The sequence below is a fragment of the Felis catus genome, chromosome A3 (assembly GCF_018350175.1).
Source record: "Felis catus isolate Fca126 chromosome A3, F.catus_Fca126_mat1.0, whole genome shotgun sequence".
NCBI classification, from domain to species: Eukaryota; Metazoa; Chordata; class Mammalia; order Carnivora; family Felidae; genus Felis; species Felis catus.
Window position 1 is genome coordinate 80,742,515 of NC_058370.1, and position 23,534 is coordinate 80,766,048.

Here is a 23,534-nt window from a genome sequence, read left to right on the forward strand (position 1 = left end):
AGCTTGATTTAGAGAGAAATGGAAGGATCACCTAATGAAGCAGATCAGTTCTTCAAAATCAGTCAGATTCTGATTAATCTGATCATAGTTATAAGAATGGCTTTTAGAAATCTCCTCTCTTGTACATAACAAATATAACTGTAATATCTGTGGTTTACTTTCCCAGTATGTTAAATAAAGATGTCTTCTCATACATCTGGTCACTGCATAAATAAAGAACTTTTAAAAAGAGTTGTTCCAGCATCTGATAGTTTGGTTCTACCATTAATGGCCAGATTTTGGTGTTTTCCTTTCTTTGGAAAGCATTAAATTAAAGTCACTCAGAGCTGCTTTTTTCACCAAACTCATAAAAGTAGATACATTGCCAAGAATTCCAAGTGCTCCATTTTGTACATAAAGTATCAAGATTATCTCCCAGCTAAAGCTTTGTTTGCAAAAATATTTTTCACTAATCTTGAAGAATTCATGGCCTTTTAAGTTTCCAAAAGACCCTCAAAAATAGGAATTCAAGTGCTGATAATGTATTGGTAGTAGTAATAATAGTTGTAATTAACATTTATGGAGTTGTTTCTATGTGCCATACATTTTGCCAAGTGTTTTGCCTGCATCTGTTTATTGAGCAGCATTTATTGAGTGCCTGCTGACTCTTAGGATAAGTTAATGAAACAAACATAGACCCCTGTCTTCATAGACCTTATATTTAGTGAGAATGGACCAAGTAATAAGCAGTAAGCATGACCAATAAGCATATTTTGGTAATAACCAAAATAAAGTATATGGACCATAGGATGGTAAGTACTATCGAAAAAACAGAGCAAGGTAAGGTAGTCAGGAGTGTGGGGTTGAGGTTGAATGATGGAGATGGGTTGCATTATTAAATAGGGTTGTCATAACAGGCATAATGAAAATGGTTGCATTGGAGTTAATCATGCAGATATCTGACAGGAGAACATCCAGGCAAATGGAACAGTCTGTACAAAGATGCAAAGGTGGACCTTGTCTTGGATATCCAAGGAACAGAAAAGAGGTTGATACGGTTCAGAATAATCAAGGGAGACAGTGGTAATGAGCAATAATGGGTGGGAGGAGGGAGAGGCAGCCCTCTTACTATAATGACACTATGTACACTAGGTACCATTACAATCCCCATTTTGTAGATGAGGAAACAGAGACAGAGAAATAAATTAACCTGCCACATCAGGAGCCAGCTATAGCAAGAAACAAGAAATGACATTCATTCATATCCTGAAAGCTTTGAAATTATTTAACTGCTTATTTATTTGTAACCCTCTGCAAAATCTTAGATGAAAGATCAGCCGTTCTAAAGTGGATGATTTATTGTACAGTGCTTCTACTTCAGTTTTATTTCTCTGCAGCCAATATGACCAGTTATAGGGCTTGTAATTTCATCAAAGTTTCTTCAATTACATATGACTTCTTTTTCTTGGCAGTGCAGCAAGCATCTGTAAGATATGTTTAATTCAAGGGTTTTGTTGTGTTAGGGTAAATCCAAAGTTTAGCTTAGTTCTTCTAGCCTTTTCATATTGAGCCTTCTTAGAAACAAGGATATATTTATAATCATAATGACATTGTGTGTTTTCCCTAATTCTTACAGAAAGCCACTCTGGATTGTAACATAATTCTAATGACTTTTGTACATTACCTGTCTACGTGCTAATGATGATTGGAATGAATCATTGCAATGACATTTGCAGATTATCTGGCCCATGTACCTATTACTCAAGCTGTAATTGAATCAATGTCTTAGTAGTATAATTTGATACAGAAAAACATTTTAATAAAGACAATCCTTTAAATAATAGGAAATCTAAGAAAAAAATGTGTTTGTACCCAGTTCATTGATCCCCCTACCTCATCCATGGACCATTCTCCACTCTATTTCCAGGTTAAGTGACTAGAACTATTTGAAAATCACAGTGCAAAGTCACCATTAGATAAAAAGATATTTAATATTCATTTTTATACATGTCAAATTGACGTTATTAAAAGAACTATTATTTGTTCTAAAGTAAATACTTTATTACATTAGGAATTCCATTTTTACCTACTTCTACTTCTTCATAATAAGTAGAATTGAACCTAAATTTATTGAATTTTTTGGCTTGTGTATTTTTCCACATTTACTTTGTATAGGTGATTACTTAATGAACAGCCCTTTGTAAGGTTGCTTTATATAAGAATTTGTTAATATGGCAGTTAATAAAAATATAATAAAAATAAGAAATTATATCCTTGGTGTTTCTTAGTCTTTTCACAGGAGCAGTGAATGTATAATCTTAATTTGGAGTTGATGATTTTAATTTTTTGGCACTAACATGCTTTTGTCAAGTGGGGGCATCATTGGTCTTTCTTAAGTAAGCTTTGTAGCGAGAATGGTTTGCATGTTAAACTTAAGTGATATTAGGGGTAAATAATAATCCTCCTTTCACCTTATTTTAGAGGGCCCTATTTCATGTTTATCATCAGCACTCTTAACTGATAGCAAAATTTAAAGTCCAGAAGCCTATTGTAGTTTTCTTTATGGTTTTCAATTGTACCAGCCTTACAATTACTATCCCAAAATGTGGTTGTTATTCAGTAACAGAAAGTGACATGGTTTTAAGAATAATAAAAGTTTAGGATAAAAATCTTATGTAGTTTTTTTTTGTCATCATTGTTTTAAATATATAAACAAGGGAAAAACCAAGTATATGCTTAAGATTTAGCCACACACACACACACACACACACACACACACACACACACCCCTAACTGACCTACAAAAGTAACTATCAGTGATAATTAGAAGATATTTTGAGCAAATCCAAATTACACACTGTTGTGTGCTGTTGCTACCAATACCTGACTATTGCTAATAACTCTAAATCTGTTTTGCCATCATAAAATTTATATAAGAAATATGTTTGAGTATGATTACCATTGTGCTATCAAAAACATGATTACTGTATTAAAAAAAAACTTAATAGGATCTTGGTCTTTCCACTGCTAACAATTTGTGCTACAGTTAGATTTCAAAATACATTATTTTTAATCTAGTCAAAAAGGCACTATATTTATCCATGATTGTATTTGAGGAAAATTTTTTAGGGTATAAGAGTTACACAGATATTCAGACTTAAGTATTTAAATACTTCAATATAATGTTTCCATCAGTGTAGCTCTTGGCTTGTTCTTATGTATGAGTTTAAAATCTTGCATATCTACATCCTTGTCAGGCAAATGCCATAGGCTAAAACTGAAGATAATAACTTAAGATTCATGTCTCCTTCTTGGAGGTTTCATTTGTCTTGAATTGACATTTTTGAAGGACCTAAACTGACATCAAAGGGTTTAAATGATCTACTTAGGTCAATTAATGTTAATTTTCATCTTTCATTAAATTATTTTAATGTTTTCCTCTTTTTCTTTTTTTCTAGCCAAGTCCTATACCAAGTCCTGTTTTGGGGCGAAAGCCAAATGCTAGTCAGTCATTGCTTGTATGGTGTAAAGAAGTTACAAAAAACTACCGGGGAGTGAAAATCACCAATTTTACTACATCATGGAGAAACGGTTTATCTTTTTGTGCAATATTACACCACTTTAGACCAGATTTAATGTAAGTAGAACATTTTCCATTCCCTGTAAATTGTTTTGTAAATAATAGTTTCTTTAAAAACCTAAATAACTTCTCTTTGTTTAAGTTTATTTATTTATTTTTTTGTGTGCCCATGTGCACAGAGAGGGAGAGGGAGAAGCCCAAGCAGGCTCCGCAATGTCAGTGCAGAACCCAATGTGGGGCCCAGACTCACGAACCGTGAGATCATGACCTGAGCTGAAATCAAGAGTTGGATGCTTAACCGACTCAGCCACCCAGGCACCCCAAACATAAATAATTTCATTAACGCATGTCCTGAAACAGTTGACTTTGTTTTCCTTATTACTCACACCTTTTGCTTTTTGAGAAAAGAAATGGGTGCCAAAAAGAAAAGTTCTCCCTTCTTGATGCCTAAAACCTATCTTCTCTTAAAAAAAAAAAAAAAAAAGTTTTTTCTTCTTAATCTCATACAAATCACTGACTTTAAATTATTATGAGGGGCACCTGGGTGGCTCAGTCGGTTGAGTGTCCGACTTCGGCTCAGGTCATGATCTCATGGTTCATGGGTTTGAGCCCCACATCGGGCTCTGTGCTGACAGCTCAGAGCCTGGAGCCTGCTTCAGATTCTGTCTCTGGCTCTCTCTGTCCCTCCCCACTTGTGCTTTGTCTCTCTGTCTCTAAAATAAATAAACATTAAAAAAAAATTTTTTTTAATTATTATGAAAATTGTGTTACTGTTAAAATGAGATGAGACATATTAGCCCATAGCTCTTTGTACATTGACAACAAGGGATTACCTCATGGTAAATTTGGTTGTCAAGACGGGTCTCTGGTGCCCTGCCTTAACTTCTCTTTTAGATGGAAAGCTTCAGGCAATGAAACATGTAATCACTATATTCATTCATTCATTCATTTATTTACTTACTTACTTTTCCACGCGATTAGTTTTGTTGATTGAACTGCTGTGAAATTGCTAGTTACTCTTTGGTATTATTGAATGTCAAATTTTTAGATTCAAGTTTTTTTTTTAAGCAGCTGTTTTTATCAAATACTGTATGTACCTACGGTGCCTTTTTCTCCCCCAGTGACTACAAGTCTCTGAATCCTCAAGATATTAAAGAGAACAACAAAAAGGTAAGAATTGCCAAGGAAAAAATACATAGTTTCCAGTTTGGCTCTTCTGCAGCTTTTAGTGATTTAGGAAAAGTGAGGTTGTGTTGTAAGGTCATAACTGCAGCTCACAGAAAGAAGATAGTCTGCTTCTTGCAGTGCAAATTAGGATGCATAGTTTACTCTAGGTTGTCTTACCCTAGGTTGTCATGGCCTTTAAAGATCACAAGTGCCAGACTGGCATCAAATTTTAATATATGTATGAACTTCATTCACTGTTAAATATTTGTTACAGCATACTGTTTTTATTCGAGATTTAGCTTTTAAAAAGTGCACCCAAAGCTCTTGTACCATAAATGATTATGAGTTTAGAAAAATATGTTGGGAAGGAATGAGGGCAGGTATGCAAGAAAGCAAGCATATGTTCCTAGAAGCAAAAAGATAAGAACATTGGGTTTTGGTTTTTATTTTTGTTTTTTTTCACTTTCTGGTAAACTGTATAGTTTTTCCACATAATTAATTAGCATACTGAGGGCAGAGCTTCCTAATTACTGTGCAGGGGGATATTGATTCTTTTGGCTGTCAGGGTAGCTATGTGGGGCTGAGTTGCCCAGAGGCTGCTGGGCTAGCTGACTGTGGTTGCAGGCTAACTTAACTATTTACCCCAGTGCACAGTACAGTATTATAACATGTATGTGCACTGTGACATGAGAAAGGAGGGAAGCACTAACTCAACACACAGTAGGTACTCATTGTTTTTTATACTGAATTGAATTCTTCAGCTGAAAAGTTAATGAAATACATTGTTGTCTTAGAATAGGAGTTCTTAATGTGGGAGCTATGGACAGAATTCAGGGGGTTCTTGAACATGACTAGGGGGAAATGTATTTTATTTTCTTAATTCTTTAAGTGAAATTTAGCATTTCCTTTCATTATGAATTTTGGCAACACACCACTTTAGCATTAGCCATGCCTAAGACTTTATCACCTTAAGAGTCTCAGATATTTTGGAATCACCTTGCAGTTGCAGTTGTAATACCTTCACATGTCTTTTAAGCTCATCACTTCTTCACAATTACAGTTGTTAATACATTCACCAGAAGTATACATATTGCTGTTTCTCAAATTCAGTCTTACTAATATTTTTATGGTTTTATTTTTCATATAACTGGTTTCTTCTGTAATCCTATGTATTTTATAAATATACAGCATTATTCTGAAGAGGGTGTATTGCCAAAAGGATTCATAGGACAAAGTGATTAATAACCTCTGGTCTAAAGTTTTCAGTCTACTTTAAATTAAATAATTAAAACCACCAATGAGTGTTAAAAAGTCCATAAATGGAATCTTGATAGAAATTCAGTTAACAGATGAGAATTTAATTCAACAATTTTTTACTTTTATTGCCCTCTAAACCCAAAAATTTGTATTGTCATTAAAAAAACCTTTACAAATGCCTGAGGATGGCCCTAGAGAAATACATTTTAAAACTGTTAGGTTTTTTAATTGAAATATGCCACCAAAAAAGGTAATCTTAAAATATCAGTGTGTTTTTCCTTATAGAAATCACATCTGTGGTAGGTATGCTACAGAGTAAGTCATTCTTGTGAATTATTTCTTGTATAATTTTGGAGAGCTTGTATGATAGTTCTATGCCTGCATTTTTTTTCATTTGAATAAAATACTAAGCTAATTTAAATGCAGATAAAAGCATAAAATAGAGCATTATTATTTTTGTAAAGTGAAGCTTTTAAATTAATGTTTGAAATTTTGAAAAGGAAACATTGTTGATTTTACCTGGCTATGTATTTTTAAGAGTATGGAGATTTGCCTTAAGGTTTAGGTCACACTTCTTTACATTATTTTTTCAGGAACTTAATAATGATGAGCATACCTTGGGTTTACATATTACTACATAGAGAAGAATATCCTATTACGTTTTTTCTCAATTAGATCTTCTAGGGTAGATAATCGTGGCTTTTTGAAAGGATTTTAATTTAGATGGTCCTATTCATTGCACAATTGAATAAATAATTGTCATACAATCTTTGCTTTTCATCACTTTGCAACTTCCTACCTGGTATCTACATTGAGTATCAGCTGCTACCTGCAGATTTATTTCCGGCTTCACACAATTCTTCCCGATAACCTCATCTGCCCTTGATTGGACTTAAAGCAGCCTAAGAAACAATGCATGTGTCTTAAGTTCCATGCAGATGCATAACATAACTGGCAATGACTCCTCCTTACCAATTAAATAACATCTAGGAATGAATACGGCCTTTTTCTTTGAAAGACCTCTTTTTTTTCCGTCCTCACATAAACAGCTGAAAAGACAGGTGATTGACCACAGCAAAAGAGGTTAACCTAGGGGAAGATTCCTTTATAAAGTCTTGACCTCGCTTACAAGAAACCCAGTTTGTTTTTAAATGGTTTTTTTAGTGCAGTTAGTGTGCATAAAGTGAATTGCTACATAAAGCAAAACACCAGCAGGAGATTCCCCACAAGGAAGCTAATCATTTTCCCAGGTCTGTAAAAAGTACTGAATAAAAAAGGTATTTACCTGTGACATATGATCTTAACCAGTATGTCAGTGTTTTAGATAATTGGGAAATGTTTAGAATACTGCCTGTGGTGCTTTTCGTGATGGTCTGCAATTGATGTCTGTCAATCAAGTTGTCAAGACACATGAGGAGGAAAATGACTTTAATTTTCCTCAAACATGTAAAATAACAAACAGGCCTAAACATGCACACCAACTGAGCCATTCTCTTGAGTAAATATTTTGAGGTACCTATAATATGAAACATAGTGCTGTGAAAATTGAAGAGGTTTTAATATTGCAATTTATTTTTCATTTTCTTTCTTACTTATTCCACAACATTTATTAAACTCCAGGAAGACTTTGAGATGAGGATTAAATTCAAAGGTAGAAATGCTCTTTAACATGTAAGTGCAAAAGACTAATTCCTTCTAAATTGTTACATAATTTCCTAACCTTTATTTTAAGAAAAACTTTGAGTTATGATCCTACATCTAGGTTGTTACAAAGACTAGACATTTTATATTCCAAAGTGAGAGTGCAACTAGAGGGTCCTTACTTTTTCCAAGAGTATATCTGAACCTTTAGGCATATTTTTAATACTTCCTAGCAACACAGTGCTGTTTTCAAGGGTTAGTTCAGGATAGTAATAATTAATTGTAAATTGAGAAACAGCTTTGATTCTTCAAAACTAGAAAAACCTGATGTGCCACAGTCATTTTAAAGGCTAACAAAAATAATACAATGCAACCTCACATTCTCAACTAGGTTGTACTACTCAAAACATTTCATTCTTTCCAAAATGGATGAAGTGAAAATGCAATCACTCTTCTCATTATGAAAATCAGTCCTAATTGGGCCTTTAAAAGTGTTACTATGTTCTTAGGCTTAAATAGTACTTACTTGTATTTTATACCAGGTAATCTAGGATTTCCTTCTTTGGGGATATCTAGCTCTACTTTTTCTTCACGAATCACTGCATTTACGTGATCATGGTAAAGAGAGATTGATGGGAATGATAAAGCTCCAGATTGATTATTATTTCTTTATACCTTAGTTCCTTATAAAAAAATTATTCTAAGGGGCTTTTTTTTGTTTTAATTCTCGTTTTTACTCATTTATTGGGGAACATTTCAATTGTTATTAATTAAGAAACTTCTTTTTTCTTGCATCTATCCCACCTTTACAAATTTTGGGCATGAAATTTTGTTATTTCATGTAGCACTAATGTTACCAATGTAATATACCCTCCAACAACAACAACAACAACAAAATTCTTTAAAAATTTGCTTTTTCTTATGGTAACTAAGCTTTATTTTTACAACTTTATTATTAAAGCATAATTGACATATAACATTACATTAGTTACAGGTGCATAACATAATGATTCAATATATTGTAAAATGATCACCACAGTATATCTAGTTAATATCTGTTCTTTTGCTGTTTTTAAATGAGTGGATTGTTTGAACTATTCAATATATCTTTGTTTTTCCTTTCTTTAAAGGCATATGATGGATTTGCCAGCATAGGAATTTCCCGGTTGTTGGAACCTTCTGATATGGTTTTATTAGCAATTCCTGACAAACTGACTGTTATGACTTATCTTTATCAAATCAGGGCACATTTCAGTGGCCAAGAACTGAATGTTGTCCAGATAGAGGAGAACAGCAGTAAAAGCACATATAAAGTTGGAAACTATGAAACAGATACAAATAGTTCTGTTGATCAGGAAAAATTCTATGCAGAACTTAGTGATCTGAAACGGGAGCCTGAAATACAGCAGCCTACCAGCGGAGCAGTAGACTTCTTGTCGCAAGATGACTCTGTATTTGTAAATGATAGTGGGGTTGGAGAGTCAGAAAGTGAACATCAGACTCCTGACGATCATCTTAGTCCAAGCACATCCTCCCCTTACTGTCGCAGGACTAAAAGTGACACAGAACCCCAAAAGTCCCAGCAGAGCTCTGGAAGGACTTCAGGATCCGATGACCCTGGAATATGTTACAATACAGATTCAATCCACGCACAAGTTTTGTTAGGCAAGAAGAGACTCCTGAAAGCAGAGACTTTAGAATTAAGTGACTTATACGTTAGTGATAAGAAGAAGGATGTGTCTCCACCCTTTATTTGTGAGGAGACAGAGGAACAAAAGCTTCAGACTCTAGACATCAGTAATAACTTGGAGAAGGAAAAATTAGAGAATTCCAGACCCTTAGAATGCAGATCGGATCCTGAATCACCTATCAAAAAACCAAGTTTATCTCCCACTTCCAAACTTGGATACTCATACAACAGAGATGCAGACCTTACAAAGAAAAAACGTACTTCCCTAAGGCAGACAGAGTCTGATCCAGATGCTGATAGAACCACTTTCAATCATGCAGATCATTCCACAAAAACAGTCCAGGTAAGTGAGTTAGAATGATGATTACCTATATTTAGTAAACAATTATTCTATTTTTTTGTATTTACAGACCACTTTAAAATACTACAACTGAGTAAAGGTAGAGGTAATTTCCCATTTTATAAAAACCTAAAATATACCTGAACTTCATTTAAAGTTTATGGTATAATATTTTAAGCCTAGAAATAAATCCAAATTTGAAGATTGAAGGATAAAGAATATTACCTTTTCAAATCAAAATATTATTTATCTGTAAAAACAGAACATTTCACTATAAGAATAAGTCAAAGATATTTCACTATTCCATTTATTAGGAATATCATTCTGAAAAGATGTAATGCTAAGTTAAATATTTCCCATTTAAAGTATTTTCTTCAGATATTTTAGTTGCATTGTAATTGATATCTTCAGTCCCACTGTTACTTGTGGTTAAAAATTCCAGTAACATCCGAATTTCTCCCCATGAGGGGAATATGATGCAGATTTGACCTTACAATATTTACTGTATTTAATTGAATCTCTGGCACCATCAATTATAAGATATACCATTATTTTATGTACCAAAAAGAAAGGAAAACATTGCCAGAAAAACATGATAAATGGTTTTCTTATCGCATAGAATTTTTATTTTATACCTATTGAATGAATTCTTTTAAACCTATTCAAGCATGGATTTTTTTCATCATGTAACCCTCTTATGTATACATAAAAAAGAATTTAAATTGGTTAAGATATAACTGACTTAGAATTAGAATTTAGAATCCAACTCTTGTGAATCACTTTTTGATTTGGAGTTTTTGGTGTTCCTGTTTTGCCCCACAGTATTATCCTCTGTGCCATCAAAAGCATAATGTTATAGTGGTGCTTCTCTAAGTATGATCTGGGGACCCTGGAATTCTTCTACCCTCTTTCAGAGAGCCCCCAAAGTTGAAACTCTTTTCCTAATAATAATAGAACATTTACCTTTTTCACTTTCGCTTTCTCACAAGTGTACAGTGACGTTTTCTGGAGGCTAAGTGATTTGCAATATCTCAAAAGATTGAATACAAAAGTAGGTATGAGAATCCAGCTGCCTGCTATCAAGCCGGATATTAAAGAGATTTCTAAAAACTAAAATAATGCCATTCTCGCTTATTTTTTTTTAAGTATTGTTTTTTGTTACAATGTGTTAACATCTAATGGGTTCATTACAGTTATTTCTAAATTAATATATAAATATTTTTAACATTTCTCAGTTTTAATTTAAATGCTACATATAAATAAATATAACACATAAATGAAAGCTTTTTGAGATCCTCAATAATTTTTGAGCGCATGAAAGTAATTCTAAAACCAAAGTTTGAAACTTTTGAATACAGCAGTCCTCTACAGTTTTCTCTGGGGTTTTCTTCTCAGTAATACTGATTGATAATTGCACTTTCTTGACCTTATGAGAAGTCCCCAAAATAAGATTTTTGGACAATAACCTGGAATTATATTCCATTTTTCAGATACTATTTAAGTATTTGTTAACTGAAACATCAAGGAATTGCAGTCATGCCACCCAAAATCTCAAGCACATGTGTGTGTAGGCATTGATGGCTGTCCTGACTACCATCTGGCTAACAAAGATTATAAGATGCCATCAATTTTAAGTTATCAGAGATGTTAAGGAAAAATGCACATCTTTGAATCAAAGAAATGATAGTAGCTAACAAAGCAAGCCCCTGTTCTCCTAGTCAAAAATTACACATCATAAATTCTAAGTACTTTAACTTTTAGGACAAAAAGGCTTTCAAGACATCAGAGTGTCCCTACATAGCAGATAATCAGTAAACATCTAGTGGTTAATAACTGCAGAATTTAGTAACCTAAGTTCTAAGTATTACCCAATACAGAATTTTCTTATAACCCAGATTTTTAAGGTAAATATATTAATTAAACCTAGAAATTAATTAATGTTTAAAATTAAAAACACTCTGGACTTGGAATCTGTACACCTAGGTTCTCATCTTGGCTCTGCTAATAATTACTCGTGTGACATGTTAACTAGCCATTTAAATTCTTTTAATCATATTTTCCACATATATTAAATGAAATAATCTCTAAAAGAGCCCCTTTTAGCTCTTAAACTCTATCATGCTGTGATGCTGTTCAGAAGGTTTAAATGATGTACAATAAATCCACAGGATGATGGAGGCAACATCTATTTATGACCCCATATATATTTGTTTATCAACTGACCATTGGTTAAATGGTCAGAATTTTGTTTAGGGTAAAGTTAAAGGTGTTTTTTGTTTTTGTTTTTTTTATCAGAAGTACTGCTTGACACAAAAAAAAATTGTAATATGATTGCTAATATTTCATAGGTTTTTAAAATTGTGCTATTTTAACAGGGTTTTGAAATTGGGCAAATTTCTTAAAAATCTGGGGTTTTTTACATACTATACTTCATCAATTCTAAGATAAGCATCTTTTTTACATTTTCTCTGAAATCAATATATTACTTATAATAGATAGTATGTTAGAGTTTGACAATGTTTGTTCTTTCTTAGTAGTTCATAAAATAATAGTACATCTAGTACCTAATGGCATTAGATTAGAGAAAATCTGATCAATTTGGCTATACAGACTTAAAGTCATAATGTTGCTCATTTGAGTGCTTGACCTTTATATACCTTATACATATCTCTCAAACTTTATAACCCATGAGGTAAGTGGTTAAATGCTACTTAATATGTGGGGAAAATGGAGTTTACAGAGTTGCCTAAGATCATTTAATAAGTGTTAAAATTTGAATTCAAAAACAACCTTTTCTGACTCTAAGGTCTATGCTAAACTAGATACTCATAATATCTCTTCATATTTGACCACAATAGCAGTAAAGATAATCAGCCAGATGTAAAGCAGTCAACCTTACTGAAGGACAGTTTAGCAACGTACATCAAGTTCCTTAAAAATGTTTATCTCATTAGATTCTACCTGCAGCACTTATTTTCCATAGGTTAATCAGAACTGTGTATAAGAATTTATAAAGATGTGTATAGGGGCGCCTGGGTGGCGCAGTTGGTTAAGCATCCGACTTCAGCCAGGTCACGATCTCGCGGTCTGTGAGTTCGAGCCCCGCGTCAGGCTCTGGGCTGATGGCTCAGAGCCTGGAGCCTGTTTCCGATTCTGTGTCTCCCTCTCTCTCTGCCCCTCCCCCGTTCATGCTCTGTCTCTCTCTGTCCCAAAAAATAAATAAATGTTGAAAAAAAATTTTTTTTAAAAAGATGTGTATAAAAACATTGTTCTTGATAGTGAAAAATTACCAACAACCTAAATACCTTAAGACGAGTTAAATAAAGTATGATGCATCTGTATTATTAGAATGCTAGGTAAACCGTTTTAAATTGTGTTTACAAATATTTTTTAAAATATTTACATGAGAATATGCTCACAATGGAATGTTAAGTTAAAAAAGCATGATTCTGTAGTGATTATCTTTGGGTGCCAGGATTGCTAATTATCTTTATTCTATTTTATTTTGTTTTATTTTGTTTTATTTTATTTTATTTTTGAGAGAGAGAGAATGCAAGTGAGGGAGGGGCAGAGGGAGAAGGAGAGAGAAAATCTTAAGTGGGCTCCATGCTAGGCACAGGGCTCAATCTCATGACTATGAGATCATGATATGAGCCAAAATCAAGAGTTGACAGTTAACCAACTGAGTCACCCCGGCACCTACTTTATTTTTTATTTTATTATTTTTTAAAATTTATTTTTGAGAGAGAGGGAGAGCGAGAGCATGTGCACAAGCAGGGGAGGGACAGAGAGAGAGAGACAGAGGACCTGAAGTGGGCTCTGCGCTGATGGCAAAGAGCCTAATGCAGGGTTCAAACTCAAGAACTGTGAGATCATGACCTGAGCCAAAGTTAGACACTTAACCAACTGAGCCACCCAGTTGCCCTGATTTTTTAAATTAGTTTTTTATTGAGATATAGCTGTCATATAATCTTACATTAGTTTCAGGTGTACAATTGTTTGATGTTTGTATACATTGTGAAATGATCACCACAATAAGCCTAGTTAATATCCATTACCATATGTAGTTACAAAAAAATTTTTTTCTTGTGACAAGAACATTTAAGATCTACTCCCTTAAAAACTTTCATATATGCGATACAGTATTACTAACTATAGTCACCATGCCATACGTTATATCCCCATGACCTATTTATTTTATAACTGGAATTTTGTACCTATTGACCCCCTTCACCTATTTTGTCCACATTCTATCCCCAGCCTCGGGCAACTACCAATTGGTCACTATATCTGTGAGCTTGGTGTTTTGGGTTTTGGGGGGCTTTGTTTTGTTTTCAGAATCCACATACTAGTAAGATAATATTGTATTGGTCTTTGTCTGCTGACTTATTTCACTTAGCATAATGCCCTCAGGATCCATGCATATTGTCACAAGTAGTAAGATTTTGTTCTTTTTTATGGCTGCATAATATGCCACTGAGTGTGTGTGTGTCTGTGTGTGTGTGTGTGTGTATGTGTGTGTGAACAATTTCCTTATCTACTCATCCATCAGTGAGCACTTAGGTTGTTTCTGTATCTTGGCTAATATAAATAATGCTGCGTTGAACATAGGGATGCATATGTGTTTTCGAGTTAGTGTTTTTATTTTATTTGGATAAACACCCAGAAGTGGAATTTCCAGATCATAAGGTAGTTCTATTTCTAATTTTTTGAAGAATCTCCATCCCGTTTTCCACAGTGGCTACACCAATTTATATCCCTACCAACCGTGCATAAGGGTTCTGTCTTCTCCACATCCTCACCAACACTTATTATTCCTTATCTTTTGATAATAGCCATTCTAACAGTTGTGAGGTAATATCTCATTGTGGTTTTAATTTGCATTTCTTTGATAATTAGTGATGTGCATGCATCTTTTCATGTATCTGTGACCATTTGTATGTCTTTTTTGGCTTCCCAAAAATATGTCTATTCAAGTCTTCTGTCCATTTTTTAATTGCATTGCTATTGAGTTATATGAGTTCTTTATATATTTTGGATTGTTAACCCCCTCTCAGATACATGATTTGCAAATATTTTCTCCCATTTAGTACATTGCCTTTTCATTTTGTGGATGGTTTCCTTAACTGTGCAGAAACTTTTAGTTTGATGTAGTCACATTTGTTTATTTTTGCCTTTGTTGCCTTTGCTTTTGTTACCAAATGCAAAAAAAATCATCACTAAGACCATTGTCAAGGAGTTTACCACCTGTGTTTTCTTCTAGTTTTATGGTTTTGGATCTTATCAAGTCTTTAATCCATTTTGAATTAATTTTTGTGAGTAGTGTAAGATAGGCATCCAGTTTCATTCTGTTGCATGTGGCTGTCCAGTTCTCTCCACATGATTTATTGGACTGTCTTTTCCCAGTATATTTTTGGCTCCTTTGTCATAAATTAATTGACCCTATATACTTGGGTTTATTTCTGTGGTCTCTATTTTTTTTTTATTGATCTGTGTGTCTTTTTCTTTTTTTTTTTTTTTGGCCATACAGTATGGCCACATACCATACTGTTGTGATTACTATAGCTTTGTGATATAGTTTGAAATCAGGGAATATGATGCCTCTGATTATTTTTATTTTTACTTAAATGTACTTTCTAAAATTTTTCTAAGAAATATGAATTACATTTATAATCAGAAAAAGTTTGTTTCTGTATGGTCTTGAGACCAAAGCAGTCTTTCGCTTTCTGTATAGTTAACTGGAATCCTTAAAGGTCTATATACTCACAGAATTTAGAGCCAATATAGGATCTTAAAGATGATGTATTCTAATCACCAGTTTTAGGGCTGTTGGGATTTTAAAGATGATCTCCTCTTAAATCTGAAGCAGGCTCTGGGCTCTGAGCTGTCAGCACAGAGCCCAACGTGGGGCTCAAAATCATGAACCGCAAGATCATGACCTGACCTGAAGTTCGACATTTCACCAACTTTGGCTTAGGTCATGACCTCATGGTTTGTGAGTTCAAGTCCTGCATCTGGCTCTGTGCTGACAGTGCAGAGCTTGTTTTGAATTCTCTCTCTCCTCTCTCTCTGTCCCTCTCCCACTTCTCAAAAATAAACATTAAAAAACTAAGAGGCAAGGGAGGCCTGGGTGGCTCAGTTGCTTAAGCGTCCAACTTCAGCTCACATCATGATCTCACAGTCTGTGAGTTCGAGCCCCGCATCAGGCTCTGTGCTGACAGCTTAGAGCCTGGAGCCTGCTTCAGATTCTGTGTCTCCCTTTCTCTCTGTCCCTCCCCTGCTCATGCTCTGTCTCTGTCTAAAAAATAAATAAAAACATTTAGAAAAATTAAAAAAAACAACTAAGAGGCAGTTGAGAGCTTTTTAAATATATAATAATAGTTAACATTTATCTAGTGCTCTGTACATTACTCTGTTTCACTTAATCTTTATAATATCCTTGTGAGAGGTTGTCTGTTTTCATCCCCATTTTATAAGTGAGGAAACTGAGGCTTAGAGAGATTGAGTAACTTTTATATCCACAATTAAGTGACATATCTAGTGTTTGAACCAAGGTCTTCCTGACTTGAGGGTTCTTAAATATCATGTAATGTAATACAGCATAGCTTTTAAGTGACCTGTTCAATGTTACATTGCTTATTATTACTGGAAGAAGGATTAACAAACTCATGTCTTGATTGCAGATTCAGTGTTTATTTAATTAATCTTGTCTGTTTTTAGAAAGTGTTGATTTGTAACCAGTTCAACTGCAATGACCAGTTCTATTCTATTATGTCCTATCAACATGACAAAAAATCTATCATTATCACTTATACATTTCAATTATATCTATTAGGTGAAGAATTTTTGTTTAATCCTCTTAAAACCTTGGGTGATGAAAATGTTCTGGAATTAGATAGTGTTGATGGTTCACAACCTTGTGAATATAGTAAAAACCACTGAACTGGATACTTAAAAAAAAATCTTTCCTTAAGTTTACAGAAAAGTGCTTCAAAATGTTATATTAAAACATAAATATCTCAGAGACCAAAAAATGATTTAATATTTTTTAAAGTTTCACACTATAACAAATAAATATGTTTACTGTTTATTACCTTTTCCTTGACCATAAATGCTACTTATGATTGAACAAAAACTATGCAATGAAAGGGAAGTAAAAGGAATTAAATATCACACCAATAGTAACCTAAAGTCAGAAGTTGCTTGGGGCCCCTGGGTGGCTCAGTCGGTTAAGCGTTTGACTTCATCTCAGGTCGTGATCTTGCAGTTCATGAGTTCGAGCTCTGCATCAGGCTCTTTGCTGACAACTCAGAGCCTGGAGCCTGCTTCGGATTCTGTGTCTCCCTCTTTCTCTGTCCCTCCCACACTCACACTCTGTCTCTCTCAAACATAAATAAACATTACAAAAAAAAATTTAAAGCCAGATGTTGACTACTTTTGGGGAGAAAAAGGAATTTGAACTATAAACATAGATATTTGTGCTTTGAATTAATGTCCTCATTTAAGGACCGATTTCCTTTGGTGGTCGTTACCTGTTGTTACCCATAAATATATTGTAAGATTACAAATTAATCCAGGAAAACATTCTTCCAATTCTGATATGGTTAATTGTCTTATTGTAAGGAAAGTGAGCACTGGAGAAAACCAGTTTTACTTTTTTTTAAAAAACATAATATGATAGTTTTGAATTTTCTGTAAATGTTAATTGTCAAGAATTTAAAGGATTATTGTCACAGATACTTAATATCTTTAAACATACAAATTTGGAAGACACCTTGTTATCAGTCCTATAAGTGTAAGAAATATAATTTTTTAAAAATGTCTGCCAGATTATACTATGATTAACAAATATGAAGAATGTATATAATATACATACGGACCTTATGCTTTATGGGAATATGTTCTAATAAAAACGTAATTAAACATAATCCAGTTTTAGGCAGTAAAGTTATATTTCCAGGGGCACCTGGGTGGCTCAGTTGGTTAAGTGTCCAACTTTGGCTCAGGTCATGATCTCTGAATTCGGTAGTTCGTTCCTCCCTTGGGCTCCCCACTGTCAGTGCTTGAGATGCTCTTTCTCTACCTCTCTGTGCCCCTCCCCTGCTCACGTGCACTCTCACTCTCTCTCTCTCTCTCTCTCTCTCAACAAATAAACTTTAAACAAAAAAAAAGATATATTTCCTAAATGTCAAGGCTTTCTACAGTGTCTAGCTAAAATTAATATTTTCTGTAAGCAGTCTTGTAAAGTTACAATCTTATTTCTGGTCTCTATTATTTTGACAGATAATATAACCATTGATTAGTTTACAAATATAGATTATGTGGTGGGTTTTCTTTTTTTTTTTTTTTTTGAGCTTCTAATTCTGTATTTTTGCTTTTAAGCATCGAATGTTATCCAGACAAGAAGAACTTAAAGAAAGAGCAAGAGTTCTGCTTGAGCAAGCAAGAAGAGATGCAGCTTTAAAGGCAGGAAATAAGCAGAATACCAACGCAGCCACACCACTCTGCAACAGGCAGCTAAGTGATGTGAGGAACATTGGTTAAAAAGTCATAAATTGTTAATTGCAATCATGGGGGTGAAGGGAGTAATTTATTTATATTTTTTGCTAAGTCATTTTTTAGATTTTTATTTTAATTCCAGTTAGTTAATATACAGTATTATATTAGCTCAGGTGTACAATCGAGTAATTCAACAATTCCATACATCACTTGGTGTTGATCATGACACACACACTCCTTAACCCCCGTCACCTATTTCACCCATCCCTGCCACCACCTCCCCTCTGGAAACCATCAGATTGTTCTTGCTAAATCATTTTTCCAGACTTTGTATATGGAGGGTACTTGGTACATTTACTGAACTGATAAATTCATACTTGGAAGAACATGTTGTAATTTCTCCTACACAGCAGTGTTAGTAGCTATGAGAAAAAGTAAGATTTGGGGATATAATTTCTACATAAATGAATGACCTATTTTTTCTTAATTTACACTGTGTAATTTAATTGTACTTTGTTTAAGATTGGATTTTATCTATGGAAGTTACTTTTTTTTGGAAATATTAGAATATACTAATGATGCCTTCCATTTATTGAAGAGCAGGCATCATTATTATAATGGATGTTTTACATAATTTGTATTTTACTTAACCCCATGAAGTAGATGTTCAAACTACTTTCCACATAAGAAAACTGGGGTCATAGGTAAGGTAATTTGTACAAGTTAACAGAGTTAGTAAATGATGAATCCAGGATTTGAACTTGAGCGTTTTCAGACTACAGAATCAGTGCTCTTTTCTATCATATAATGCCATGCCTATGTTAAACCAATTTTTATACATGTTTTTGTGTAGTGCTTCACAAGTGATAATGAATATATAGTAATAGAAGCCCTTAAATTTAAGGGGACAGGAATGTCTTCATGAATCTGAAAACTATGATCGCCTCCCTTACCATCAAACTCACATACACAAAATTACATGTTTTTTTTTTTTAATTAAGATTTTATTTTTTTAGAGCAGTTTTAGGTTCACAGCAGAATTTTGGGGAAGGTACAGAGATTTCCCATATACATTCTGCATCTACACATGCATATCCTCTCCTCTTAACAACATCCCACACCAGAGTGATACATTTGTTAGAACTGATAAACCTACACTGAACTGATGAACCAAACCTACATCATAATCACCCAAAGTCCATACTTTACATTATGATTCTCTCTTGTATTCTACATTCTATGAATTTGGACAAATGTATAATGACATGTATCCATCATTATGGTATCATAGAGTATTTTCATTGCCTTAAGAATATTCTGTTACACCTACTTATCCCTTCCAACACTCCCAACCCCTGGAAACCTGATAATTTTACTGTCCCTGTAATTTTGCCTTTTGCAGAATGTCATAGTTGGAATCATGCAGTGTATAGCGTTTTCTGATTGGCTTCATTTACCTAGTATAATGCATTTAAGGTTTTTCCGTGTTTTTCATGGCTAGAAAGACCATTTCTTTTTTAGTGCTGAGTAATATCTCATTGTCCGGATGTACCACAGTTTATCCCTTCACCTACTGAAGGACATCTTGATTGCTTCCAAAGTTTGACAATTATGAATAAAGCTGCTGTAATCATCCATGTACAAGTTTTTGTGTGGACATAGGTTTTTAACTCATTTGAGGAAATACCAAGGAGTGTGATTGCTAGGTCTTATGGGTAAGAATATGTTTACTTTTATAAGAAATTGCCAAACTATCTTCCAAAGTAGCTATACCATCTTGTATTCTCACCAGCAATGTGTGAGAGTTCTTGTGTTCCACATCTTCATCAACAGTGAGTGTGTTAGTGTTCCAGATTTTGACCATTCTGATAGGTGTTTAGGGGTATCTCACTTTTAATTTGCATTTCCCTGATGACATATCATGTGGAGTATCTTTTTATATGCATACTCACACTCTATAAATCTTTGGAGAGGTGTCTCTTGGGGTCATTGGCCATTTTTTAATTAGGTTGTTTGTTTTTTATTGTTGAGTTTCAATGGTTATTTGTATATTTTGGATATAGTCTTTTATCATATGTGTCTGTTGTAAATTGAGTCTTCCTACTCTTCATTTATTTATTCTTTGATTTCATGATATTCCTCATATAGATCATGTACATATTTTGTTAGATTTATACCTATCAACTTTTCACTAATGTGAATAGTATTGTGTTTTTAATTTCAAATTCCACTTCTTCACTGCTGGTATATAGGAAAGCAATTGTCTCTTGTATATTAGCCTTGTATCTTACAGGCTTGCTATAATTGCTTATTAGTTCCAAGAGAGGTTTTTTTTTTTTCAATTCTTTGATTTTCTACATAGGTGATCGTGTCATCTGTGATCAGACACTTTTATTTCTTCCCCTCAATGCATATGTTTAAACATACCTTTCAGATATGAGCTTAATAACCTCTGACCTTGAGCAGTATTTTTCACACTTCAAGTCTTTCCACGATAATGTGATATAAAATTGATTTAGCACACTGGAGTAATTATTTTATTTTTAATGAAAAGGAACAGAATAGAATGGAATAAAAATATCAGAACTCATCACACGTAGTAACCATGGTATTTTTGTCTGAAACTTGCTTCAGTCATATGGATATATATGCATACGGGATCTTGATATAAAATGTATTTTAAGCTGTGGGTCATGATAAAAATGTTTGAGAAACCCTAATCTAGAGGGCCATCTTTGAAGAAATTTTGTAGCTTTTATGCCAACTTCTTCAGTGCCTAGCCATCTGTTATTTCATCAATTTGTTGGTGATTTGTCAGATATTTATTAAATGTCTGAGCTGAGTGTATTCATAGTGACAGAAAAGGCTAAGCTTCTTCCCTCATAGAGTTTACATTATGGTGGGAATACACAGATAATGGTAAATAACTAGAGTGTGAAAACTGCATGATATAGTAGAGGATAATTTAAGTAGGTGAGGGCTTGAGTGATTTGAAGATGGGGCATTGAACTAAGATTTGATGGGTGAAAAGGATCTAGTCAACTGAAGAGCCACAAAAACAATATCTCTTGAAAAAGAAAGTTATTTTGTTAATACTGTATTTTATTTGTGGGTAACTTTATTTCATAATTTTTCAGCCTCTAAAATCTATGGGGAATGTATAAGTCTATATTATTCCAGTGTGTTGATTTAAAAAAATTTTTTTTAATATTTATTTTTGAGAGAGAGAGAGACAGAGTGTGAGCAGGAGAGGGACAGAGAGAGGGAGACACAGAATCTGAAGCAAGCTCCAGGCTCTGAGCTGTCAGCACAGAGCCTGACTCAGGGCTCAAACTCACGAACAATGAGATCATGACCTGAGCTGAAGTCAGAAGCTTAACCAACTGAGCCACCCAGGTGCCCCCAGTGTGTTGATTTTAAATTGAGAGTACCTGAGATTTAAATTTTTTTTTTTTCAACATTTATTCACTTCTGGGACAGAGAGAGACAGAGCATGAACGGGGAAGGGCAGAGAGAGAGGGAGACACAGAATCGGAAACAGGCTCCAGGCTCTGAGCCATCAGCCCAGAGCCCGACGCGGGGCGTGAACCCACGGACCGCGAGATCATGACCTGGCTGAAGTCGGACGCGTAACCGACTGCGCCACCCAGGCGCCCCAAGAGAGTACCTGAGATTTAAATGGTCTATCTACCAAGTAGATTTTTAAAACTAATTATTTCACCTATGTGTGAATTTTACATATATTAATAATTATCATCAAGTGTTTATTGAGCACTTACTATTTGACAGGTAGGATTCTAAGTAATTTAACATGAATTTTCACATTTAATCTCCACAATAATTGTATGAGTTAAATATTATCATTTCTATTTTACAGTCGAGAAAACTGACAAATTAATGAATTGCCTGTTGTCACACAGCTAATAAGTAACAGAGTCAAGAACTGAACCTAGATGATTTGATTTCAGAGGTTATGTTTTTAAGGCATTGTGTTATATTTCCTTCTTTATATTTCTGACATCCTTGTGAAATAGAAACAGAGACTGTTGTTTTATCTTTCATAGAGATTAAGAAAGTAAGTTAGGAAAGAATGTTTAAATTTACCTAGGTTGCAGACTATGACACATGAGGCTTAGAATTCAAGTATCCTGACTTTTAAAAAGATGATGTTTAGTCTTTCATTTGGTTTATTCATTTATTACTTCAAATTTTCAGTAAATATTTTATTGGTCACCCCTTCTATTTAAGGCACCAGTAATTTACACTTTTTATTTCTCAAACAAAATAAATTTTTATCTGAAGTATATTAGTGTGAATTCAGAACAGAAGTTACTTACTAAAACATCTCTTACTCTGTGTCATGACATCTTACTGTATCTGTAAAATATATAACTTGGATTTTAAGAAACATGATGATGGTGGCAGTTCATTGAGTTAGATCTTCTTTGTACTCCTCATAGTATGTAACTTGCCACACCTTTCTGGAAAACCATTAGACTTCATCAAGAAATATTCATTCTCTTTTACCTAATAATTATAACAAAGAATCGTATGCAGGTTTTCATCACAGTGTTATATGTAATTGCAAAAAATTATAAAATGGTAATTGTGCAAAACAGAAATGATCAAATAAATTATAACAAATAAATATACTTGTTATATAGCCATTAAAACCTATTCAATAATGTCTTGAAAGAATATTGAAAGGACATAGAGTGCTCACAATGTCATTTTGTATAAAAAGGATATAAAATATACATGGCATATGAACTCCATTTTTTTAATGTTTATTTATTTATTTTGAGAGAGAGAGAGAGGGCTTTCATGCATAAACAGAGGGCGGGTCAGAGAGAGAGAGGAGAGAGAGTGAGAGAAAGAGACAGAGAGAGAGAGAATCCCAAGCAGGCTCCATGCTGTCAACGCAAAGCCTGACATGGGGCTCAATCTCATGAACTGTGAGATTATGACCTGAGCCGAAATCAAAAGTTGGATACTTAACCAGCTGGGCCACCTAGGTGCCTCTGAACTCCATTTTGAAATGATAGAGACTGTGTGTGTGTGTGTGTGTGTGTGTGTGTGTGTGTGTGTGTGTGTGTGTGTTTTAATCATGCATTAAAAAGGACAGGAAGGAAAATCATCAAAATATTAACAATATTTATCTCTAAGGGATAGTATAACAAGTGGCTTATAAAGGGTTTTTTTTCCCTTTATTCTTTCTGTTTTAAAAATATCACATGTTAAGATAAATATTTTAAACTAGGGAAATTTGGGGTATCTAAAAAATGTATTTTTATCACATTGTTTTCTTAGTGTACCCAAACGAACTTGACTTCAGAACTTCTAAGATAACGTGTGTATGTGTGTGTTTTAAGGAGAGAGAC

At 33.9% G+C, this 23,534-nt stretch overlaps 1 protein-coding gene across 14 annotated transcripts in view; it reads left to right on the top strand.

The window, feature by feature from the left end:
- The window catches only part of EHBP1 (EH domain binding protein 1), a 365,510-nt gene that overhangs the window by 259,348 nt on the left and 82,628 nt on the right, over positions 1–23,534 (top strand). For all 14 annotated transcript variants that reach the window (XM_045054259.1, XM_023251703.2, XM_045054260.1 and 11 more), the window contains 4 exons: positions 3,438–3,616; positions 4,681–4,729; positions 8,755–9,657; positions 18,037–18,180. In XM_045054259.1, the coding sequence (XP_044910194.1) occupies positions 3,438–3,616; positions 4,681–4,729; positions 8,755–9,657; positions 18,037–18,180 (1,275 nt within the window). The remainder of the gene's footprint in view (positions 1–3,437; positions 3,617–4,680; positions 4,730–8,754; positions 9,658–18,036; positions 18,181–23,534) is intronic.